Source organism: Centroberyx gerrardi, chromosome 6, assembly GCF_048128805.1.
Source record: "Centroberyx gerrardi isolate f3 chromosome 6, fCenGer3.hap1.cur.20231027, whole genome shotgun sequence".
Lineage (NCBI taxonomy): Eukaryota > Metazoa > Chordata > Actinopteri > Beryciformes > Berycidae > Centroberyx > Centroberyx gerrardi.
In genome coordinates, this window is record NC_136002.1 from 8210588 (window position 1) to 8232523 (window position 21936).

At 41.0% G+C, this 21936-nt stretch overlaps 2 protein-coding genes across 2 annotated transcripts in view; one reads left to right on the forward strand and one right to left on the reverse strand.

The window, feature by feature from the left end:
• The window catches only part of pnkp (polynucleotide kinase 3'-phosphatase), a 39413-nt gene extending 17637 nt beyond the window's left edge, over positions 1-21776 (forward strand). Inside the window, exon 19 of the transcript XR_013504937.1 lies at positions 21740-21776. The gene's annotated coding sequence lies outside the window, so the exon portion shown is untranslated. The remainder of the gene's footprint in view (positions 1-21739) is intronic.
• On the reverse strand, positions 828-14997 carry LOC139910089 (TRPM8 channel-associated factor homolog). The gene is made up of 11 exons (XM_071897297.2): positions 14351-14997; positions 12243-12459; positions 9944-10241; positions 8958-9256; positions 8162-8336; positions 7952-8046; positions 6870-7083; positions 4750-4986; positions 2344-2564; positions 2028-2141; positions 828-1710 (listed from the first exon to the last, which is right to left on the reverse strand). Exons 1-11 carry the CDS (start codon positions 14995-14997, stop codon positions 1468-1470), a joined length of 2760 nt encoding a protein of 919 aa, XP_071753398.2. The 3' UTR covers positions 828-1467.
• Positions 21777-21936: the final 160 nt, after the last annotated feature.

Here is a 21936-nt window from a genome sequence, read left to right on the forward strand (position 1 = left end):
TGGACATGCAAGTGTGCATGTGAATATAGCATTTTAGGAGCTCAAAAGATCATCATGGGTATTACAGAGATTTAACAGGGACCCACCCCCCACACTCACCCCCCTCTCCCACTCCCTCCCTCCTCAGGGCTCAGTCCTCTCAGCTGACTCAGCTTTGTTGAACACCGTGAAGGACTTTCTAAAACTCTTATCCACCTTTATATGGCTCTGATTAATTTTTCAAAGATATAGGCCTTCGTGATTAGCAATTTCATAATTCAAAGAGTGTTTTTTGGACTTGTGTGATGTTGAAGGCATCTTAACAGTTTTAGTTTAGGGCTGCCTTTTATAATGCCGGTCGATAGTGAAAATATTTTGGGCCGCATGAGAATTTCAGTCTGCAGTACCACCGTTGGCCACCATGTGAAACTGACAGCAAGGCTTAGACCTGACCCACGCGGGCTGGCTGCCACAGCAAGGAACAGAGGAGAACTGGGGGGAGAGGGATTCTCTGGATGAGCTGGGGGAATTCCTCCAGGGGAATTTCTACATAGAATAGTGGAGGGATTGGTGAAGGAAATTAATTTGGGTTTTTTAATGCTGGAGTTTTCATTAGAGTTGTATGACCCTGACAAGTTGCCTTTCATATTAATTCCAGTGTAGTAAGAGTAATGAGTGTAAATTCAGTTTTGTACTGTGATTGTAGTGTAGGTTACCATTCGACAGCTTTGAGACTGTTATTTCTGTTCATGTTCAACTACAAATGATGAATAAATAGAGGTGGTAGAGGGGAGAATCAATCAATCAATCAATCAATCAATCAGTCATTTATTGGTGTCTTAGAAATATTTCCCATCAACAATATAGGCAAACATCAGCATACACAAATGAGAAACAGGTTACATATATCATGTAGCCTGAATCACATTCTGTTACTCAACATAGTTTATGCTAAAGTTTTCCAGCCCGAGTCACTGAAAACCTGCCCACAAAGCTCCAAAAGCAGCCCTAAATATACCTGCCAGCAATTATTTTTTATTTTTAGATCCACACAAGCAACATCCACACGTCTGTAACACTACATCAGAGTAATTTAACCTTGAAGAGACCCTGAGATTTAAATTTCAACTGGAATATGCTTTTTGCTTCCAAATTGTTTATACTATGTGACCGAGTGGTGTGAAAGGCAAATTTGATAAATTAATACGTTTTATTTTTTAACCAGGGTCTTTTATTTCCTTCACCAAATGGCTCTGTCCCAAGCTACCCTTCACTTATCATTTAATTGTATAAAGTATTGTGTAATATAGTTGCATATAGCAAAGCAAAGTATTGAAGCAAACATGATTTCCCATCCCACATTTTCAGGACAAATTGTAAATTGTAAATTATAAATGTTAAGGTCTCAGATTTACCTTCACCAAAACCCTCTTCTAGGCATATATATTCTTAATAGGCTTAATTTTCTCTATCCCCCTCTCTCTCCTTTCAGCCATACTGGACCATGGGGTGGTCGCTCCAGGGAGGCAGGCTGGAGAGTTTCTCCTCAGTGGCTGGTTCGATGGGCCAGCCCCAGGCCTTGAAGAATCCAGCCAGGTTCTTCCCTACAGCCTGGGAGAACGTCTCGGCGTACAGGTTCATCTTGCCTTTGTTGTCCCCGGGAACGTCGCTCATGTTGTGGTAGGCAGCAAACACCTTCTTAAAAGCATCCCAGCCAAACTGCTCCTGGAGCTACAGAGGAGGAGACCGAGATGGGAAGAGGGGAGAATTAGGATGGGTGGAGTGATGGAACAAGCAGAGGACAAGGAGGGGGAGAAGGAGGAGGGAGAGATTAAGAGCAATAGCGAAGCAAAAGCGAAGTGCTAGGCAACAAACAATTGAATAAAAGCAAAGGACAGTGACAGAAGGGATTTTTTTCTACTGATCTACTACTGCTGGTCTATTACAAATATACTAAATGAAAGTTTAAAAATGAGCTATATCAGAAGTATGTGTGTAAAAGATTACACTCCAGAGAGCAACGTATGTCAGAACATGCTTTCTCTCACCTGCAAGTATGTTTCCAGGGCAACCCACACATTCCATTTGGCAAGGTCTCTGCCCCCTTTGACATACTCCTCTGTTTGTCTCTGCCTTTCCTCCGGAGTCAGAGCAGAGTGTGCCTGGGTACCATAAATAATTCATCATCATTTTAAGTGAATAATAATGAGTAAGTGAAATTCGTTGAAAGTGGAGTTTATAATGTGTTCATATAACAAGCACATAATGTGAAAATACACATCTGATTATGAGCTTATACAAACAGGCTGTACTGCAGAGTGAAGACACTGTCCTCCTCTAATACAATCGATCTATTTACTCCACCTTGTCCCTCTTGATCCCCAGCACCTCTTCATGGACGTACACCGACCACAGGTTGCATGTAGCGTCTGTGGTGTGTGGTCGGAACTCCCAGCTGTCCCTCTCTTGGTTGTGTCCCAGTTCGTGGATGGGACCCCACAGGCCAGAGTTCTTGATAGCTGTAATGTCAAACATCTTATCCACCTCACCATACATCATCACAGGGTAACCTGCATGCATCCAACCTGGATGGAGAGACAGGGAGGAAAATAGAGAAAGAAATGGTGTTATAAGAATGGAGCTTTAGGGTTGAGTGGCACTGGGGCAGAGTGTATGACTCCAACCTAAATAAACAGAAGAGAAATCTAGCTAGTTGATGCAGTCTGGAGAGTCACAGAAAGGAAAGAGAGGGAAAGAGAAACAAGGATGGAACGAGAGAGCTGTCCCACCCGTGGTACCAGGTGCCATGCCTTATTCATTTTTTCATTATGGTTTATGATAGTTCGATTGTGCTTTTTGTATTTGATGATTGGTGAGCGGCTTCAGGAGGAAAGGGGGAGGGGGGTCATCATTCATTCATTAAAGGTCAAGTAGTGGAGAGGGTTAACACCTTCCGGTTACTCAGGGCCTCCATTCAGGACTCTGTCATGGGACGTAAACACTAATCATAATCAGTATAAGGACACCAGAGACTCTACTTTCTCCAGCATCTTAAAAAGTTTGGGGTCTCTTGGGAATCAATGACTCATTTATAGGGATGGGAATCGAGAACCGGTTCCAGTTAAGAACCGGTTTCAAATTGTCTGATCCATCGGAATCGTATGCCTCCGAGGTTATCAATTCTTTTTATCGATGCCGGCATGTTTTTCTGACAGTTGCGCATGCGCATTGCAAAAACTCATGCGTCATGACGTCAAACTCTGCGTCTACGCTGCTGGAAACTTGTAACAAGAAGGAGTCATGGCGGAGAGGAAGAAACGGTCCAAAGCGTGGCTTCATTTCACGAAGAAAGATGACAACAGTGCTACTTGTAACGTCTGTAAAATTATCATTTCTGTTCACACATAGTGTTTTTTGATGTGGAAAAAGCGCTGCCTGGAGCGCTTTTTGTGAGGAGAAATAAGAAGCGGATCACGGCAACGTCACCTGACGTTAGCTGAGCAGCTGCTAGCTCACTAACCAGCTGGTTCACTTCTAGCAGACAATACAGAACAGTGTTGTGCAACAAGCAAAGGCTTACCAGATATTTCCAATACATGTCCAGTATAATCCATACTGCCTTTATGATCGCTGTTGCGGTAACGGAAATTCACTTATTACAACGACCCATTTCTCCACCGGCACTTTCACTTTCTCCATATTTGTTGTTGCTATGGGAAACGGCCAGCGTCTCTGTCATCGCGATTGGTCGGCTGGAAAAAGCGGTTCACGTCACCCGGCGCTTTTCTGAAAAGTTGAACATTTCTCAACTTTTGAAAGCGCTCCGCTCTGACGAAAAAAATGCCGGCTGCAGCGCTTTTCGGGAGCGGCCGCCTTTTGTGCGCCGTGCGGCCGCTTCCCATTACTTTTAATGAGAAAAGGGTGCTGGCGGTTGGGGAAAAAACGCTGTGTGAACGCAGCCTTAAGGGTGGAAACACCAGCAATATGTTGAAACATCTTAGGGTAACCATCTAACCATCTTATTTGTTTTCCAAGTTATATCATTTTAAGAAAAGGAGCATTGTAATTTATTTTAACATGTTCAAATGTTATTAGGCAGACATTCTACACTGTGTTCAGACTCAAGAGATAATAAAACAGCTGCGTTGACGCTGAAAACCTGTGTAGGCCTACTTTTTTTTCCACACAGAAAATTGATCGGGAATCAATAAGGGAATCGATAAAGAACTGGACCGATAAGCAGAATCGATAATGGCATTGGTATCAATAAAATCTTATCAATTCACATCCCTACATTTACCGAGCAGTAATTGAGAGTGTGCTCACCTTCTCCATTCCAGTCTGGTATGGTAACAACACTGCTCAGGAGAGAGCACAGCTCAAAAGGGTGGTCCGCTGCAACCTTCCTTCAATATCTGCTCTTTACACTGATCTTACTGATATAAAAGCTGTATAGAAATGGAGATTACACTTTCTGATGACCCCCCGCGTTCTTTGTGACCTTGTGTTTCTAGCATTATTACTCCCTTATACTATGTAATAGAGACTACTGACTGTCCCAGTCGAAAGCTCTGGCTCTCCCGATTTCAGTGATGTGTCTTGCTCTCAGTCATGACTGAATATCAGCTAAAATATATGGATAGCACCAGACATTTGATTTTTACTTTTTTTGCCTTGGGGCTCAGAGGGTTTTAAATGACAAAAGGCTATGAGAAACATAAAAATGAGCAAAACAGAGGTAGAGAGAACTCTACAGACCAACACACTCACCGGCGGAAATCTGCACATCTGCTACAAAGCGTTCCTTGCGGGGTAATTTGTGTGGGATGGCTGCCAGGTCAGCAACGGCCCTCATGATGTCGTTCCAGAGTGCCGCCACCTCATCAGGGTTCTCCAGGTCCCGAACAAACTGTGACGGTACGGTAAGGATGACGTTGTCACACTCAAACTCTGCCCAAGGGGCGGGGGCTTTACGCAGCGACGACCATTCAGCTGCTGTTGTCACACCTGAAGACAAGAGAGAAGTGGTGACAGGGTATGTTCAGTGGAGAAAATATAATTATATATAATATATATAATTTACTGCATATAAATATCAATTCCATGCTCAACTAACTTGCAAGGGACAGTGGACTGAAAGAGCTTCACCATAAGTGAATTAGCAAGAGTAGAGCTGTATAATTTGACAGCAGATCAATCAGTTGAGCACAATACACTTAAACCACTGCTAGTTTTTTTCACAATTTAAAATACGTGTCTGCACACTTTTAGCAGTCATCTTTGCATGATGCAGGTGGCTTATGCCAAATGGAGACTTAGGGTGCTTTCACACCTGATAGTCCGCTTCTTGGTTCGCACCTGATGCGAGAAAGATACATTGTTTCGTTTTTCAGCTGGTTCGGTTCGCTTTCACAAAGCCAAAAATCAAACGGTCCAGATAGGGTTGCCAACCCTCCCGGATTGGCCAGGAGACTCCGGTAATTAGCCTCAGTCTCCCGGGTTGGAAAAAATAAATTTCCAGAGATTTTTTGACGGCTGAAATTATAAGAATGTGTGTGTGCGTTGGGTACGTTGTACGTCGGGTGCGTCATGTGCGTCCACTGCATCGGATGAAGGCTATTTTCATGACTTTTTGCTGGGCTGTGCTTTTTACATATTTACGACATATTTATGACGGTTAACGGGACATGCACGCTACGCATTTGGCATTGCGTAATGGTGAGAGGGACACAGTTTTTGGCATTTGGCATCGCGTAATAGTGACAGCATATGGCAATTTGGCAACAAAATACATGTCAGGAATGATGTAAAGTGCAAATTTCCATAGTAGATCCTATTTTTCTAGTTTTGTATGGCAACGTTGTGTGTGTGTGTGTTTGAGAGAGAGGGAGAGAGAGAGAGAGAGAACTGATTGATGCTGTGTGTCATTGTGTGGCAATAACAATGGGAATCATATTATTCCCCCCCAATAAAAAAAAATCTCCGGTTATTGGTAATTTGGTAAACATACAAGAAAACCCTCGCAACTTCTGCCTATACTATATCTATATCATGGAGACTGTAGAGGATTACGCATATGAACGCCTGTCAATAATAAAATAATAAGTAATTTAATAATACGGACATTTCGAGGAAGACGCTGCAATCAGACAATCTTATCACAGAAGAAGGCTGGCTCTGATGAGATCCTACCACGACTTGTTGGCATTTGCCATACGAGACCAGTGAGATAAGTTGGTCCAAACTATAGAGCTAACGATTGCAATCATGCAAAAATCCCAAAAAGTTGATCCATGCAAACGCTAGTTTCACCAGTCACCAAAACAGGATGTGAAGATGTTGTTTTTAACCAATAAGATTCAGATTAAATGGTTCGCTTCCTGAGATTGGTTCGAATGGTGTTCTCACCAGAAATGAACCGCTCCACAGTTCACTTGGAAGCGGCCACCTCCTCGAGGAGGACCAGAGAGCAGTTATTTGGTCCGCACCAGGGTTCGATCAGGGTGTTCACACCACCCCAAACGATCCAAACCAAGGGGGTAAATGCTCCGGGGTTTGATTCAAACGGACTAACCAAGCCTGGCGTGAAAGCACCCTTAGGTTGAAAAAGGCAACGTGCAGAAGGAAGCAACATAATTATACTCTAAGAATGCATGAATACTGCATCTCAACAGATGAATACACTGACATGAATAAACCTTCCACTGGTTTAAAGATATGAAAAATTAGGAGTAAAGTCACACTAGGCATAATTCAGAGATGAATGTGCCAATGTGTGTATATTGGTCTTGTGTAATATGAATTCATATATGTATTAACCAGCCCTGCTTGAATGGAGTCAATGACATTAATCATTTTGTTTTTCTCCCAACCTGAATAACTTAACTCACCTGACTTGTAATAAGGGGCAAGAACGGCCATCTGCACTATGACCTCTGCCCCCTCCACCTGTGTGTTGGGTGGGGGAATCAGGTAGATGAGCCCTCCCCACAGGTTCCACACCTGCATCATCTCTGTGGTAACATCAAATACCTCATGGACCACTTGAGCTCTCTTCAGTTCCGTTTTGTGGCCAAGATTATCCGTCTGACAGCCTATCTGGACCTGGGCAAAACAGTGAAATAGCATTTTTGTTTGTAAGGATAAAAAGAGCAACCAAATTAGAATAAATTTGATTCAATAGACAGACATACAGACAGACAGATAGATTAAAAAAATATTTTCTACAATAAAAAAAATAACTGCTACAATAGTAGGCCTATAGTTTAGTGGATGGAATGCAGTCAGGTTTATTTATCTCAAATGATGTAACAGAGTTAGATTTTTGGCACAGTGTTTTATTTTACAGTATGTGAAATTATAAATTATTGGTTTGTTTGACTACATTTGAAAATTACATCTTTATGCAGACAACACTGTTGTTTATTCAAGTGCACGCTTAATCTTGCAGACCATTGCTGATCTTCGGCATGTTTTAACTTCAGTTTTGGATTATTTAATCCAAAATTGAGAGATGTATTCTCGACTGTGGTGATTTCCACACACACCACATGCAGTGTCTTGTATCAGTCTGTGTCTACCAATCTCTTATCAATTTTGCCTAAAAATGTACCTAAAGTTCATCATTCAATATATCCAAAGTATAGAGGATACAGAGTGTAAAGACGGCATCATTTTGCTAAACAAGGCCTTAAGTTGCCTACAGTACCATCCTTTATAAAGTACCATAATTTGTTTTACAAGTGCTAGCTCTTTGTTGTTTGTCATTTGCCCTTGTACACAGAGGACATTTCTGTGTCAATGTGTAGAAATAAAGGTTTTATCAAATTAATCAATTCTTTTTTTTAAGTATCCCTTTTAACTGACTAGCTTTTAGATTTTGGATGTGTGCACTTTTAAATAATTACACTGAGGATTTGATCACAGTAAGTAATAACAGTAAGAAAACTGGATGAATGAATGAATGACATACCTTCCATCCCTTGTTGACAATCTCTGCTGGCATGGTCATGTAGGTCCTCATACCAGGACTGAGGTAAAGCCCTGTACTGATCCACTCCGCTGCTCCTACCACACACACAGACACAGACACAAACATACAGTAAAAACAAAATAAGTAACACTAAATATCTTTTCTGTTTCAGCATTGCATCTTGTTTCACTGTAAACAAAGAAGTCTGACCTTCTGTCTTGGCATCAATCTTGATCTTATGGTTATAGACAACAGGCATCGTGGGATTATTCCTGATGAGGTAGGGCAGGAGGGCATCAGGGTCTGGGATCAATTTATAAATCTCTGCCCCCATCTTGAGGAGTAGGTGGTCCTCAGGGCTTTCCACTGGGGAGCTAACACTCACCTGGAAGGGTGATGGAGTATGGAGTGATGGAGCAAAAGTGTGAATAGGAATAGCGGCATGGAAAGCATAGATGGAAGACATCTGTATCAGTAATTGTTTTATGTACAAGCATTGCGCAAGTTTGATGTGAAAGGGATATAATGACATTTTGGATGAAAATTAATATTATATACCATTTGGAAGCTCTTCATGAGCTCTGATGGCCAAAAGAACACGTGATCATAAAAAATGTTAAAACAAAGGGTCATCCATAAGACTCCAGTCAAAGCATTATAGTTATGCCCTCTTTGCAGTGACTGATGCATTATGGGTATGGCTACATGACAATGCTAAAGCTGCTAAAATGTCACACAAAAGAAGATATAGAGCAGATTTTATTATTGGATAATTGCATAATTGGAAAAACGCCATAACCTTTCATGACCGAGGAGGGAGAAAGGTGTGTTAGAATTATCACTTTTGACGTTAATGCTAATTAATCTAAAAACAATTATGCTAACTAGCGTAGGCCTAGTTAAATTTAATGAATTATGAATTAATCTGAAACACTGATGATATAATACACAATTCAATACACTACAATACACTATTCTGTCCCTGACACCGTAAATCGATGCCTACCTGTGGCATTCCAGCCTTCAAGATGTCAGTGATGGTGGACACCACCTGTGTATATGAATTAGAGTCATAGGCCTTCATTTGGAGGAAGGTGGTGCAGTCAGTGACCAGCTTCGCAAGAAATGACTCCTCCTGCTTGGTAAGTTCCTCCCCCTGGGTAACATGACCGGCAAAGCGGTGTAGTAGGTGGCGGAAGTGGTAGTTGTCTTCGCAGGCCTTGTCAGGAACAGGAGCCTTGTAGCGACCTGCCTCCAAGGTGACCCCCAACACGCTCAGGCCCATCTTGTTCACAATGTGGTTCCCTGGACCAGAGAGTATAGCTTAACTCTAAGTTTTAAAGTTCACACGACAGCCTTATTTTTTCCCTGCATGATGCTGCATGATGACATAAATTGTGCTTGGAACTTATTTACAACCATTTCCACCACAAATAATGATGCCTTGAATTTGATAGAAAATATGGTCCTTTTTGAGTAAACTACTATGAACATCACCATCAAAAGATGCCATGAAAAATATGTCAAATAAAGAGCCCTGAGGTTGCACCCGAAATATTTGGTAGTTCCACAATTTTTGGCATGTTTGCATGTATTATACACTTTGAAATTGAGAGAGACAGGAAAGATGGGAGGGAGAGAGGGGGATGACAGGCGACAAAGGTCCAGGGCTGGATTCAAACCCAGGACAACACGGTTGCATGGTATGCACCTTATCCAAATCAACCGCCAGAATGCCCCAGTTTAAACAAGTTTAAACATTTATTTTTCACATAGAAATATTTTAAAAGCCAGTTCCACATGGTTCTGCACATTCAATTAAAAAATGCACCCAGGGCTTCAACTGGTTGAGAGACTAAATTACATGCACTGTTCAAGGCTGTCCCCTCCACAGGTCCTGCAAAAATACTCGCTGGAACCATGATAGAGGATACATTTCTGTGCTTTATGATAGGCTATGATAGTGCAGTATGTTGAAATGTGGTATTTTACCTGGGAACTCAGTCAGTATATTCTTTCCACCGTGTACGTACGGCCAGTACCAGGCATGCCCACCAATCAGCAGGCCGCCTCCTTCTGCCACAAACTCCAGTATCTCCTCTGCGTGCTCATCACTGTACACCTCACATACAAACACACTCAGGTCCTTGCTGAAGTCCGTCACCTTACAGCTCAGTCCAAACTGGCTGAACAGGGAGCAGACTGAGCCTAGCGATGGGTGAACGCCAATCTGCCCCTTCCGGCCCTGGCTCAACCAGTGAAGAGTATTGTTCAAAACCTGAGCCAGCTCCTGTGGAGAATTGTATGTATTAATGTAATAGAAACCTGTAGTACATATCATACTTTGACTAATGTTCAGAGCTGTTAACAAACAAAAAGCATAGAGTCCAGGTCTGTTCTCAATCACTGTTTCCCCTATATTTTGAGGCATCCCCCCAAGGAAGAAAACATTTATAAAACAACCCTCATCTGCTCTTCCTTGCTCCTCTGTTTCTCTCTCCTCTCTCTCTTTACTCTCTTATGCTTCCATTTACTTGCCCTTGTCCTATCACTCTCTGGCTCTGTGATAATACTAATAATACTAATACAAATACTACTACTACTAATAGTAATAACAATAATAATAATAATTCACAAAGGTTAAGAGGGGTAGGTAAACATTCAGTGTTAAATACAAAATTATCCTAGCTACGTCTTAATTAGCAAGATATCATAACTGCTGATGTGAGCTTATTCTGACATAGCTCCCCAGACTGAGGAAGCATAATATAAGTCGCCTTTAGCAGGTAGATGTAACTTTACTCAACCCTAGCTTACTAATTATTGTCCAACTTTACCTCTCCTCCTCCTCCTCATCTCCTGCCTGTCTCTTCCTTAAGAAATACCTCATTAAGCTCTTCTGAAAGATTAAGCGGGGAAATGTCCCATTTTAGTGGAGCTCTAACGTAAGGCTCAGAGATATGCTGGAAAATGTAAAAAATGTAAACGTGTAAAAAGACAGAGCGAGTTGACTTTTGAATGGATTCACCAGAAAACAATCAATTCAACTTTATATCAATGAGGGAGAACGCGTGCGTCAGCCATTGAGAATTGAACCTCGGCAATTTTTTCGCTTGGACGCAGCCATCAGACGCAACGCAACGCAGATGCAGACGCAATGCGAGCAGTGGAGCATCTTTCAGTGCTGGTAAAGGAATCATTCCTTCGATGGCTGACAGCAATGCCTGACACCCGATGGCTGTAGTGGAGCAGGGCCGTTACCAAGAACAGGCTGTTTGTGTTGCTGTGTCTTTAAGGCTCATTAATATTAACAACCCCTCTGTTCTTTTTTTTTTTAAGATTTATTTTAGGCATTTTATGCTTTATTGATAGAGACAGTGTGAGAGAGAGACAGGAAGGTATGGGAGAGAGAGAGAGAGGGGAGGACATGCAGCAAATGACCGTGGGCCAGATCCAAACCCAGGTCGCTGCGGGAAGGACTGAGCCGTATGGTACGCGCTCTACTCGGTGAGCCACCGGGGCGCCCCAACCCCTCTGTTCTGATTGGCTAACCATTTCAAGAGTGAAATGTGAGACACCACAGCCCGGCAGCGACAGGTAGGGAAAACTCTCCGGTAAAAAACAATGGCAGCCACTCAACCGCTTCGAAAAAAACACTTTGTTAGCCTATTATTTCTTACAAAAATGATAATGAGCGAACCTTTGTGATGCCACAAAGTTAAGGAAGTCTATAAATAGCTTGTTTAGAGGCTCGATTTCCTAATATGGATTGTGTGGATTTAGTTGGTGACCATGCGTTTTCATACTTTCACAATGTTTAGATAGCACATCCAACTCCTTTATAATCAAAGAGACAAGGGAAATGCAGTTTTCCACAATATATATAACAAAATACCTTTAAATATATATTATACTTAGCCTGTAATTCATTACATGAAAATAACAGATGGATTGTTAATCTACATTAATCTAGTCTTTTAGTTTTTTAATTATTTTCATCAGTTATTTCCATCTGATAATTTAACAGGTAAACACTCCAACTGGACAGTGTGTTGATCACTTAATCTCTGGATCAAAGAGGTTTTATGAACATTCATAATCTCTTCATAGAAGTCAGACGAAAGCAAAAGTCATCATAAATAGGAGGAAATGTCGACTCATAGTTTTGCTGCTCCCAATTTTTTTCTTTAGGAGCAGCTAAACAGTGGGTGGACCTTTCCTGCTCTTTGTAAACATTTTATCACAGCCACTGCAAAGGAGAGATGATAAGCGCCTCTAGTTTCCACCACACCTGTCGGTGCATGTAGCTCTCATGTGCCATCACAATGACCCGACCATGCCCATAGTAGGCTCCTGCCATGAAGGCCCGTTCATCCTGGGTGGTACCAATGGGGAAGGCCAGCTGACCGTGGACCAGAACCTCAGAAGGTACGCTGCTATGCTGGATGTCAAACTCTGACACATCCTTGAGTAGGAACTCCAGGTCCTCCTTGAAATCCTTGATAATGCTGGAGAGAGGGAAGAGAAGGTGGGTGGAAGACAGAACGGAGGACAGAAATCATAATTTTAAGCATGTTTTTAATACACGTTTTGGTGTCCACCATTATGATAATTCAAAGTGTACAGTGGAGCACACGTTTCATAAATGCCCTGCTTTACATTCACTTTCTCTGCTGGGAACCTGGAGTGAATGTACAACCAGTTCTACTGTTGGCCAAGTGGGGGCCAAATGCCTTGCTCAACAGCTTCAGTAGCTTTTGAAGGAGGGGAGAACATTATTTAGTCACTTTTCCTGCCCAGATTTTTGGGGTCAGTAACTGTCTTTTCTAAGCTTTAGGCTACCTTTGCCCCAAAAATGCTAACAGGAATAAAATAAAATAAAATGTAATACAATTTACACATTCTCCAATGACATACAATAGGTACGCATGTCCTTGGTCTGAGGACCAAGGGCAGTTTTGTGGGTGGTCAATACTAATATATAAAGGAGCCAGACCATTTACAGCCTTATAGATGATTAAAAAGACATTCAAAATGATCTGGTATTTTACAGGCAGTCAGTGCAGGGAAGCCAGTACTGGAGTAATGTGAGCCATGCATGGCCTGTGTTCAAGTTTGGCTGTATTAGGTACTTTGGGTTTGCTTTGATTTATAATAGCTGATGGTCTACATGTTAAAGCAATCTCCTCAAAATTAGACTTTCCTCTCTCTGCCTGCAAGGGGAATTTGTGCAAAGCATTTCTCATATATTTACAACATATTTAATGTTTGCGCTTGTATCCGGTAAGGTAAAGTAAGAAAAGATTTCTGTTTTAGCTCCCTGATTTCTGTTCTTTATGGTCTTTTAGAAAATCTTTTTGGTTGGTTTACAACTTTGCGAGCACACTATGTGTGTTTGAACCCCTTGCCCTCTTGGTGTGTGCAGAACAAGGAAATGTAAGCTAGACTGTTTTTCTACTTCCTCATGTATTCTCTATGTCTCCCTAGTCTTGTTGGTGTACACAATACATCCAAAAGGGTTGGTTGCAGCCTAAAGTTTCAAGAAGCAGGCCTGTGGCTGGGAGGGTGCCAATTCGAATGTCTAGGTTGGTTGGGAATATGGATGAGAAATACTCTGCACTTCATCAACATCTACCAAAGATGTGCCCTTGAGCGAGGCTATTAACCCCCAATCGCTCAACTGGAGCTGCAGTAATTGCACTGAGTGGCCAACAGCTCCCAGTGGCCAACAGTAGAAGACTGTGGGTACACTGGGCACTGAAGCAGGGCACTGCTGGAAAAGAGCATGCATGCTCAGTTGACTTTCCCTGGAACTAAAGGTTAAAAAAAATCTATCATAAGATTATTATACTAGTTTATTCAGATAATCATAGGCCTAGCTAGCTATCTTCTGTGATGCTAACTTGGTTCTGTGTCCTTGTTTATATGTTTGTCTGCTTATGCTCAGATTAACATTAACATTTTATAGCTATAATAACCAAAATTTCTGCATTGAGTAAGTGCAGCAATGTAGCACTATCAATAGCTGACATTTTTTGTAGTTTTAAACTGCTCTAAATAAATGCTCATCTTAGACTTACATTGACAGGGTTTTTAAAAAACTGGGACACTTTTCGGGGATAGCAACTTGCAACAAGTCAGATGTTCCTCATTTTCTCTTGGATTGCAAGATACTGTTTACCTTTAAATTATTTTAAGTACAGTTTTTAGGGTTTGCAGGATGAAAATTGTAAATTATACATAACTGCATTTGTTCCCAAAAGACAAAATACATGTGAGGTTAATGAGGTTAATTAAAAATATTACTGCAGTGGTTTGGCAAAAGAATTAAGTAAATCAAATACACTATAAACATTTCTTTTTCTCTTTTTTCTTGTTATCAAGTTTGTCTCTACTCACGCTCCAGGTAACCAGGAGGAAGGGATCTGAGGGTAGACAGGCAGACACTCCACCTCCCCATGGTGCTCAGAGAAGTAGATCCCTGCCACACTGGACACCTTATTCCCTGGAAAGCCAAGGAGGGTGTTCTCCTTGGGGTGCTTCCCAGCCCAGTTCCACGCGTGCCCAGCTATCAGCACCCCTCCTCCAGCCTTCAGATACGCCACTATGCCCTCTGCCTCTGCAGCCACACTATAGGCATCTATCACATACACCTGATTCCCCACATTGTCAGTGATGCCATCCACCACACTGGCTTGGAATTTGGATGTGCTAAGATTAAAAGCCACTGCCTTGACGCTCTGGTGGACCCCCACAGACAGGTTATCAAATTCACCCCCACTCAGCCAGGCTACGGCATTCGCTACCAAAGCGGTGAAGGCGGCCAGGTAGTTCTCGTGGCCCAGGACCACAATCCGTCCATGGCCGTACAGGGAGGCAGCCATCAGCACCTGGCCTAGGGTGTTCATAACTAGAGGGAAGGCGTCGGCTCCGTTCAGGACCAGGGGAGAGGGGACACAGGGGCCCCGGAGGTCAATTTCTGACAGACCTGTCATTATGCTGGAGTAGGCCTGCTGGCTGGCGGAGGGGACGGGCTGGATGGACATGGTGGAGTGGAGTAAGTGAGGTTTGCAGTTCCTCCTAAGATGTTTTGGTCTTGTGAAGCACTTTGTGACAAAATGTCTGTTATAGAGGTGGATGCCAGTGATGTCAGAGAGACCTGGTTTCTGTACAGTAGAGAGACAGTAGAAAAAAAACGCAACAATAAAATGACGTTTCACTGTTAACTAGATTGAGAGCACTTTCATTTTCATATGCCCTACCTGAAAAATGTTATAGTATTGGAAAGTTTCATTTAAAGACTACTAATATCTCTAACCAGAAGAGGATAAATATAATACCCAGTGAGTATCATTTGACTGTTGGGTTAATATACTACTGCTAATAATAATCTTAATTAATAGAGTAGTTATGAAAACAGAGCAACAAAGTGTTTTATAAGATAGATAATGTAAGTAAAGTTTTATTTATATAGCACTTTGTGCCACAGCTGCACAAGTGTGATTCTGTTTGGTTTTTAATCTAGAACAGCTAAGAGCCCTTGGCTATAGGAGTTATATCATTTTGTGTCCTGTCTTGTGCTGTGTCCTGTCGAGTGTAATATAGTGTTGTGTCCTGTACCTTTAGGTGGCTGATAATAACTACTGTAATCCCAGTTAATGTAGTGGTAATGGATGGGATCTGATTGCCATGTGGAAGACCTGGGTTCAAATGTTCACTTATCTTTGTGATTGTATCTACATCAATAATATCAAGTAGTGGAATATACAAAGAAGTAGTTTGTGAAAATTGATAAGACCATCAAATAATGTCTTAACACCACAATTTACTAGTGGACACACAACCTTTCTATATGGCCTGGTCAGTACAGTCTAGTGGTGCGAGAACTGGCTTGAGGTGCAGGAGATCCAAATTTGGGTCTTGGCACAGCCACTCAGTCACCTATTATGTGCTGCCGTGGCCTTTCATTATACAGGACAGAATGATTTGTTATTTATTCAAATTTACTAGCTGCACAATAAACTTCCAAATTCAGTACAAAAAAGATCAAATGACTTGACTACGTGAGCCTTGTTCTGCATCCCATTGTTGTGTTTGTATGTATTGTCCTATATTGTTGTTTTTGTTTTATTGTAATTTTGTTAATCTTAATGGGATTTGTGAGGATTATATATCTAAAAGGAAGGGAAAATGGGTGAAGGGAAAACTGATAAAAAATGTCAGGGAAGAAAAAAAAAACTAGGGCCGATATTGCTATTGTTACTTTCCTTTTTTTCTTTAAATTATATTTGTCTGATATCATCATTCTTACTTTAACAATGGTGACTGGCCATTGTTTATTGTCATTCTTCAGATTTCATTGTCATTCTCTGCCTTTTCTGCTATCTTTTATTACCTACCCAGTCCACCCACTTGTCCCAACACCAGACAAATCTCAAAAAAGGAAGAAAAAAACAGACAAAAGGAGGACAAAAATGAAATCTGTTGAGCCTAAATAGCATCTTTAAACTGTTAGAGGAACTTACTGATCATAACAATAGGCTGCATTAAAATTAGCATATCAGCATAGTCTTTTAGCATGAAAGATTAGCATCGTAGTATGTAATCAGCAGGCATCATACAATGAACAATTACCATATTACCTATGAGCATAAGTAAAAATTATATTTGGCAGAAAAAGATCATACTGTAAACACAGCAACTTGTGACAACATATCGCCTTCTTGATGAACATAACGCCTCAGTCTATCATAACTGCATTTTGGCTGGCCCATAACTGTTGCCTCCTACTGGACAGCCCATGGCCCTGCTACTGAATAAAGTATTTGCTTGACAATAACGGCAGAATTCAAATATTTGTAATTAATTTAATATTGGAGATAAAATTGAGAAAAGCAACATTATGAAGAAAATTTTTGAAAATACCTTTTCATAGGATTAGTTGAACTATTCAGGAAATATCAACATTTGAAAATGCTTCAATTTCCCATTGAGTTTAATTTTGTAGGTGACAGCCATACGTAGTTTTGGACCGGACTAGACCATTCTGCCAAGTTTTGTGCATTTCCATTCATGGGAAGGCACTTTTAGTCCAAAGAAAAAAAGAAAGAAAGAAGAGGAAAAATAATATAGCTGCCAGAAGCGATTGTGGGGTCCACGCTCACTTTGAAAAGACTAGATAAAACAAGGAAGGTAGACAGACACAGAGACAAGTTTCGTGAAGACTGGACACAAAGTTGATAACAATTTTGTGTTAGCCTGTGACATTTGTCAAGTTCGTCATTTAATTGCAACCATACTGTTAATTGCACATTGTTCAAGTTATTCACAATGGCCAAACTTTCTATTTTTTGCTTTACTACTGAGCCAAACTCCTGTCATGATTTTACTGAGAAACTCACTAAAGGGAGAAGTATTGTCATACTGCAGCCTATGATTGACTGTGTTAACCACATACAACTTTATAGTGCTCTCCGTCAATGAATAAATCAATAATAAATCACATGGGCTAGAAAATTGCTGCTGCACTGCTCTTCGTGGGTTGAAACTTTAAAGCATGTTGCACTTCTGGCCACACCTCCAATCAGTGACGACAGAGAGTTTTCTGCGCTATGTGATTTACTGTTGATTTACTTTTCATGAAACCTCAAAATGATCACATAATACACATTACAGTAAATTAGGAACTTAGATTCACAATCTATTATTATGTCATAATTGTGAGATAATTATCTCAGAATTATGAGATCTTTTATCAGAATTATGAGAAAATGTTATTAATTGAAAAAAAAAAAAAAAGGCACATCCCCCCATGTAAATGCAATATGCTATAAAAACATATTGGCAAAAATAAAAGATGAAAATTTACCTCTGAGTGTGTAGGTCATGCAGGATCTGGAGCTATGCAGGTTTTGCAAGACGATGTCCTCAGACAGAGAAACTAGGTGGTCTACTACTGCACTTGAAAAATCCTATCACTAGTATTCAGAGAAGTGATAGTAATAGTAGTGTCTGAGTCCCGTAGGATAGCACTAAACTACAGCTCTTTTTTATGTATTGTCTTTTCTGTGTTGGGAGGAGCTTAATATGGTAATTTGCTGCTTATGGGCAGACGACGTTCATTGGATGGCTGAAGTGGAAAACAACAGAAATATGTGAAAAGTTGGATCAGCTATTCTAGTCTGTATCATCAGTCTGTATCATGAATCATGATGATAATCATGATTCCGTATTCTCAACTTTATTAGTTTGCCTGCTGTAAAATTTACCAACAGTGAAAATCATTTTTGATTGGCTAGTTTGTTTTAATCCATGCACATCAACGGACAAAACAGTCGGGCAACAAAATCTATTTAACTTTTAAAATGTAAGGATGATGATAACAATGAGGACAATGATGATATGATGATGATTATGATGATGTTTAGGTGATCTCTTAAATCACAATTAGAATCACAAATACTTAATTCTCGGTAATATTAGTGCAGAGACAAATCATCAGCTATGGGAGTTTCACAGTGCATACTGACACACAACAGCGTGTATGTATTTGTGTGTGTGTGTGTGTGTGTGTGTGTTTGGGGGGGGGCTGCAAGTTCGGTGAACACTCAAGCGGGGGACACATTAAAAGATTTTTCCAATCAAAAAAGACAATGAAAAGAAAAGAGATTTTTCCAATCAAGATTTTTTTTTCAAGATTTTTTCAATCAAAGAAGACAATGAAAAGAAAAGACTGAGCAGTGCACATTTAACAACTGAAATTTACAGATTTCCAGTCTCCTGTGATGCACACACACAACAATGGCTGTCTTTGATGTACACATCAAAAGACCATAGACCATATACAAAACGATAAGAATAAGCGGCTGCAATTCTCTCGCGAGAATGTGATTTTTCATGGCACACCTGCACTCGCGAGAATGTATTTTTCGCGATATTCTGATACCAAAACAACGATGCAATCCATACGGCTTGCAGCAATTGTGGTTTGCGCTGCAATTTGCATGGAAAAAGACTGAGAACACATTCAGATTTATTTTTCTTTCCCGGCTCAGACATTGCGCATGTTGGATCTTGTGTTTACACTTGCGTATTTTTTCCCTCTTGCTTCGTCTGTCGTAATCTCTGTTTTCATCTATTGAAAATTACTGTTGAGATTCGAGTCTTTGACGAGCGCAAACCACATGATCATGCAAAGACGAGTCCCAATAAAATCAAACATGCTTGATCTAATCGTGACTTGCCGATGGGGATCATAGGAGAGAGAGTCTTTCACTTCCACACACATAACGATTACAGGTGCGACTAAACAATACCAAATCGTTGCCAAATCGGCCTTCAAAAACATGTAATGTGTCCCAGCCTTCAAGGGGAGAAAAGCTTGAGCTTATAATTGGTCTTGGTCTGGACTGGTACCTTTTCCCTGAGGAAAGTTTCTGAAATATGTTTGTCACAGGGTTGCAGCAACTCTTCCTGTCATGCAGCTGGCAGCCAAGCCAGCCGCAATGTGGAACTCAACAAGACAAGGAAGAAATTGATAATATCTCATAATGTTCTCATCATGTTGCTGTAGACTATGTGATGAATCACTGAGAGTTGACACAATTGCTGACAGCTGACTCAAGACTTTAGTGCTGCATTACCAAAGAAAGAGGAGTAGTTTGAGGGTAAGATGATTTCATAGAAATATTGGATGAGCAAGTTCCCAGAAATAGGCCTACATCCGTTATTTATAATATGAAGCAATTGTCCTGATGATGCTTAATTTAAACAATAGAAGCCTCAATAGACCCAATACATTTCATGCTGTTCAGCAACATTTTTAAGTGAGTTTATATCATATATATCATCATTTAAATATGTAAGTTTCCCTTTCTAACGAAGCAATTCAACTTTCAACTAGGGCTGTCAACGTTAACGTATGTGATTAATGTATGATATAATGGATGATGTGCTAACATGTTTTTTACCCAATTAATCATGTTTCTAGTTTTTGGGGTACAGTTGCTTATTTTTGGGCTCTCTAGGTACCCGTCATTGTGCAAACAAACTGAGTTCGATGGCCACACTCCTTTTTTACATTAATTTCAATTAATTTTCAATGAGAGTTGTCTGTTGTCTGGACAGGACTAATGACGCGTCCGTCTGTCAGATTTACCTTTTTCTGGATGGACAGATTTGTCACAAATGAGACGTTCCTACATTTGTTCTGGGATAAACAGAGGCGAACACAGACAACGGTACGACTCATCATCAAAGGGTTACAAAAACAAAAATAAAACAGAGAAAGCCTGGTATAATGTTGGGAAGATTGTATGTTTTCCAGGTCAGTTTCCTATTTAATGAATACTGTACAGCCTGTTCTTTTTCCCCACGACACAGCCAAGGGCATCATGAGGCAAATTCAGGTCAGGCAGTCAGTCAGTCATCTGTCGCTTACGTTAGAGCTCCACTACCAGCGTAGCGTTGCCATCAGCGTTGCGCCAACGCGACGTTCTCCCTGTTCCACAGAGCGCGTTGACTTTTGAATGGATTCACCAGAAAACAATCAATTCAACTCTATTTCAATGAGAGAGAACGTGTGCGTCAACCATCGAGAATTGAACCTCGGCGATTTTTTCGCTTGGACGCAGCCACCGGACGCAACGCAACGCAGACGCACTGCGAGAGTGGAGCATCTTTCAGTGCTGGTAAAGGAAGCATTCCTTCAATGGCTGACGGCTGATGGCAATGCCTGACGCCCGATGTCTGTAGTGGAGCAGGGCCCTAAGTGAGATGATGCGCTTTGTGAGATGGCCTCTAGAGGGCGTCTTTGACTGGGAGATGCAGTGTTTCTCATACAGAGGCACAAAATCAAAAGTTGGTCAGTGTATAGAAATTGATCTAAATCGATCTCTGATGTGCGCATCACGTCATGTTTGTCATTTGGAGATGCACAGAGCAGCAGTATTGTACTCAATCCAACAGTCTCTCGTTGTGAAAACAAAACACTTAACATTCCACAAATTGCCTCAAACTCGCCTGTGTTAGTAAAAGGATTTGTAAACATCTGCTGCCCTACAAACTTAAACTGTAGGTAACGTTATTACCTTGTGGTATTTAAGTAACGTTAGTGGAATTAGGTAATTTAACTGTCGCAGTGCTTCAGTGCTGAGTTGAACACACGCGCCGTGGGTCTATGTACAGGATCTATGCTCTTTCTATGAAATTGCACCATTATGAACAAAGCCTTACTGTATTTCTATAGTTTTTGAGAGCTTCAGGTGAGACTCCATCTGGCTCTGTAGCTTTCCTGATTTTTTGTTGCCAGCACTGTACCTTTTCTGCTGTGATTAAGAATGGGGAAGATGTTATTCTCCAGAGGTCTGCAGACTTTTGGACAAGAAGAAGAAGAAGTGTAAAGTAGAGAGTGATAACATAAGCTGAAAACATGTGACATGCTGTATGTGACGAATGTCTGAGTTGACATAGTTGCTGTTGGCATTATTGCTGACAGCACCCAATAATTTAGTGTTGAAAGAGAAGTCTGAGGGTAAAATGATTCCATGGAAATTCCACAGAAAGTGAGTCAGTCCCTGGAACTACGTGCTTTCCTAATATGAAGAAATATGGGAGGTGTGGGGGGGTCAAATGAGTATTTACCACAACATAACAGAACCAACATTACAGCTGCAAATTACAGAATGCAAAAGTTTACTAATACTTAGCTCTGTTGTTGTATGCCCCAAAAGCTTGGGCACATGCATGAACATTATGTTGGGCAACTGGGGCTTAGAATGTTTACTGGAGGGGAAGTATGGCAAGCAACCAGGAGAATTACTTTTATATACTGTGTATGATTTGTTAACAAAAAGACTTCCTCTGCAAGTGATTCGACTACACTTCAGCAACGTCTGTCAGTGGTGAGAAATATTTGTATTTCAGTTAACAGTAAAACCTTAGAGAACAATTTTAAAATCCTAATTATGACTGGCCGTGCTTATATC

What these genes read in the sequence shown, in the direction of transcription:
- LOC139910089 (XM_071897297.2), bottom strand. Translation starts at nt 14,997, where the DNA reads ATGTCCATCCAGCCCGTCCCCTCCGCCAGCCAGCAGGCCTACTCCAGC. An exon ending in TATACTGACTGAGTTCCCAG is followed by an intron (nt 9,257 to 9,943) that starts GTAAAATACCAC and finishes TCTCTGGTCCAG; the next exon opens with GGAACCACATTGTGAACAAG. An exon ending in TGCCCCTTATTACAAGTCAG is followed by an intron (nt 4,987 to 6,869) that starts GTGAGTTAAGTT and finishes TCTTGTCTTCAG; the next exon opens with GTGTGACAACAGCAGCTGAA.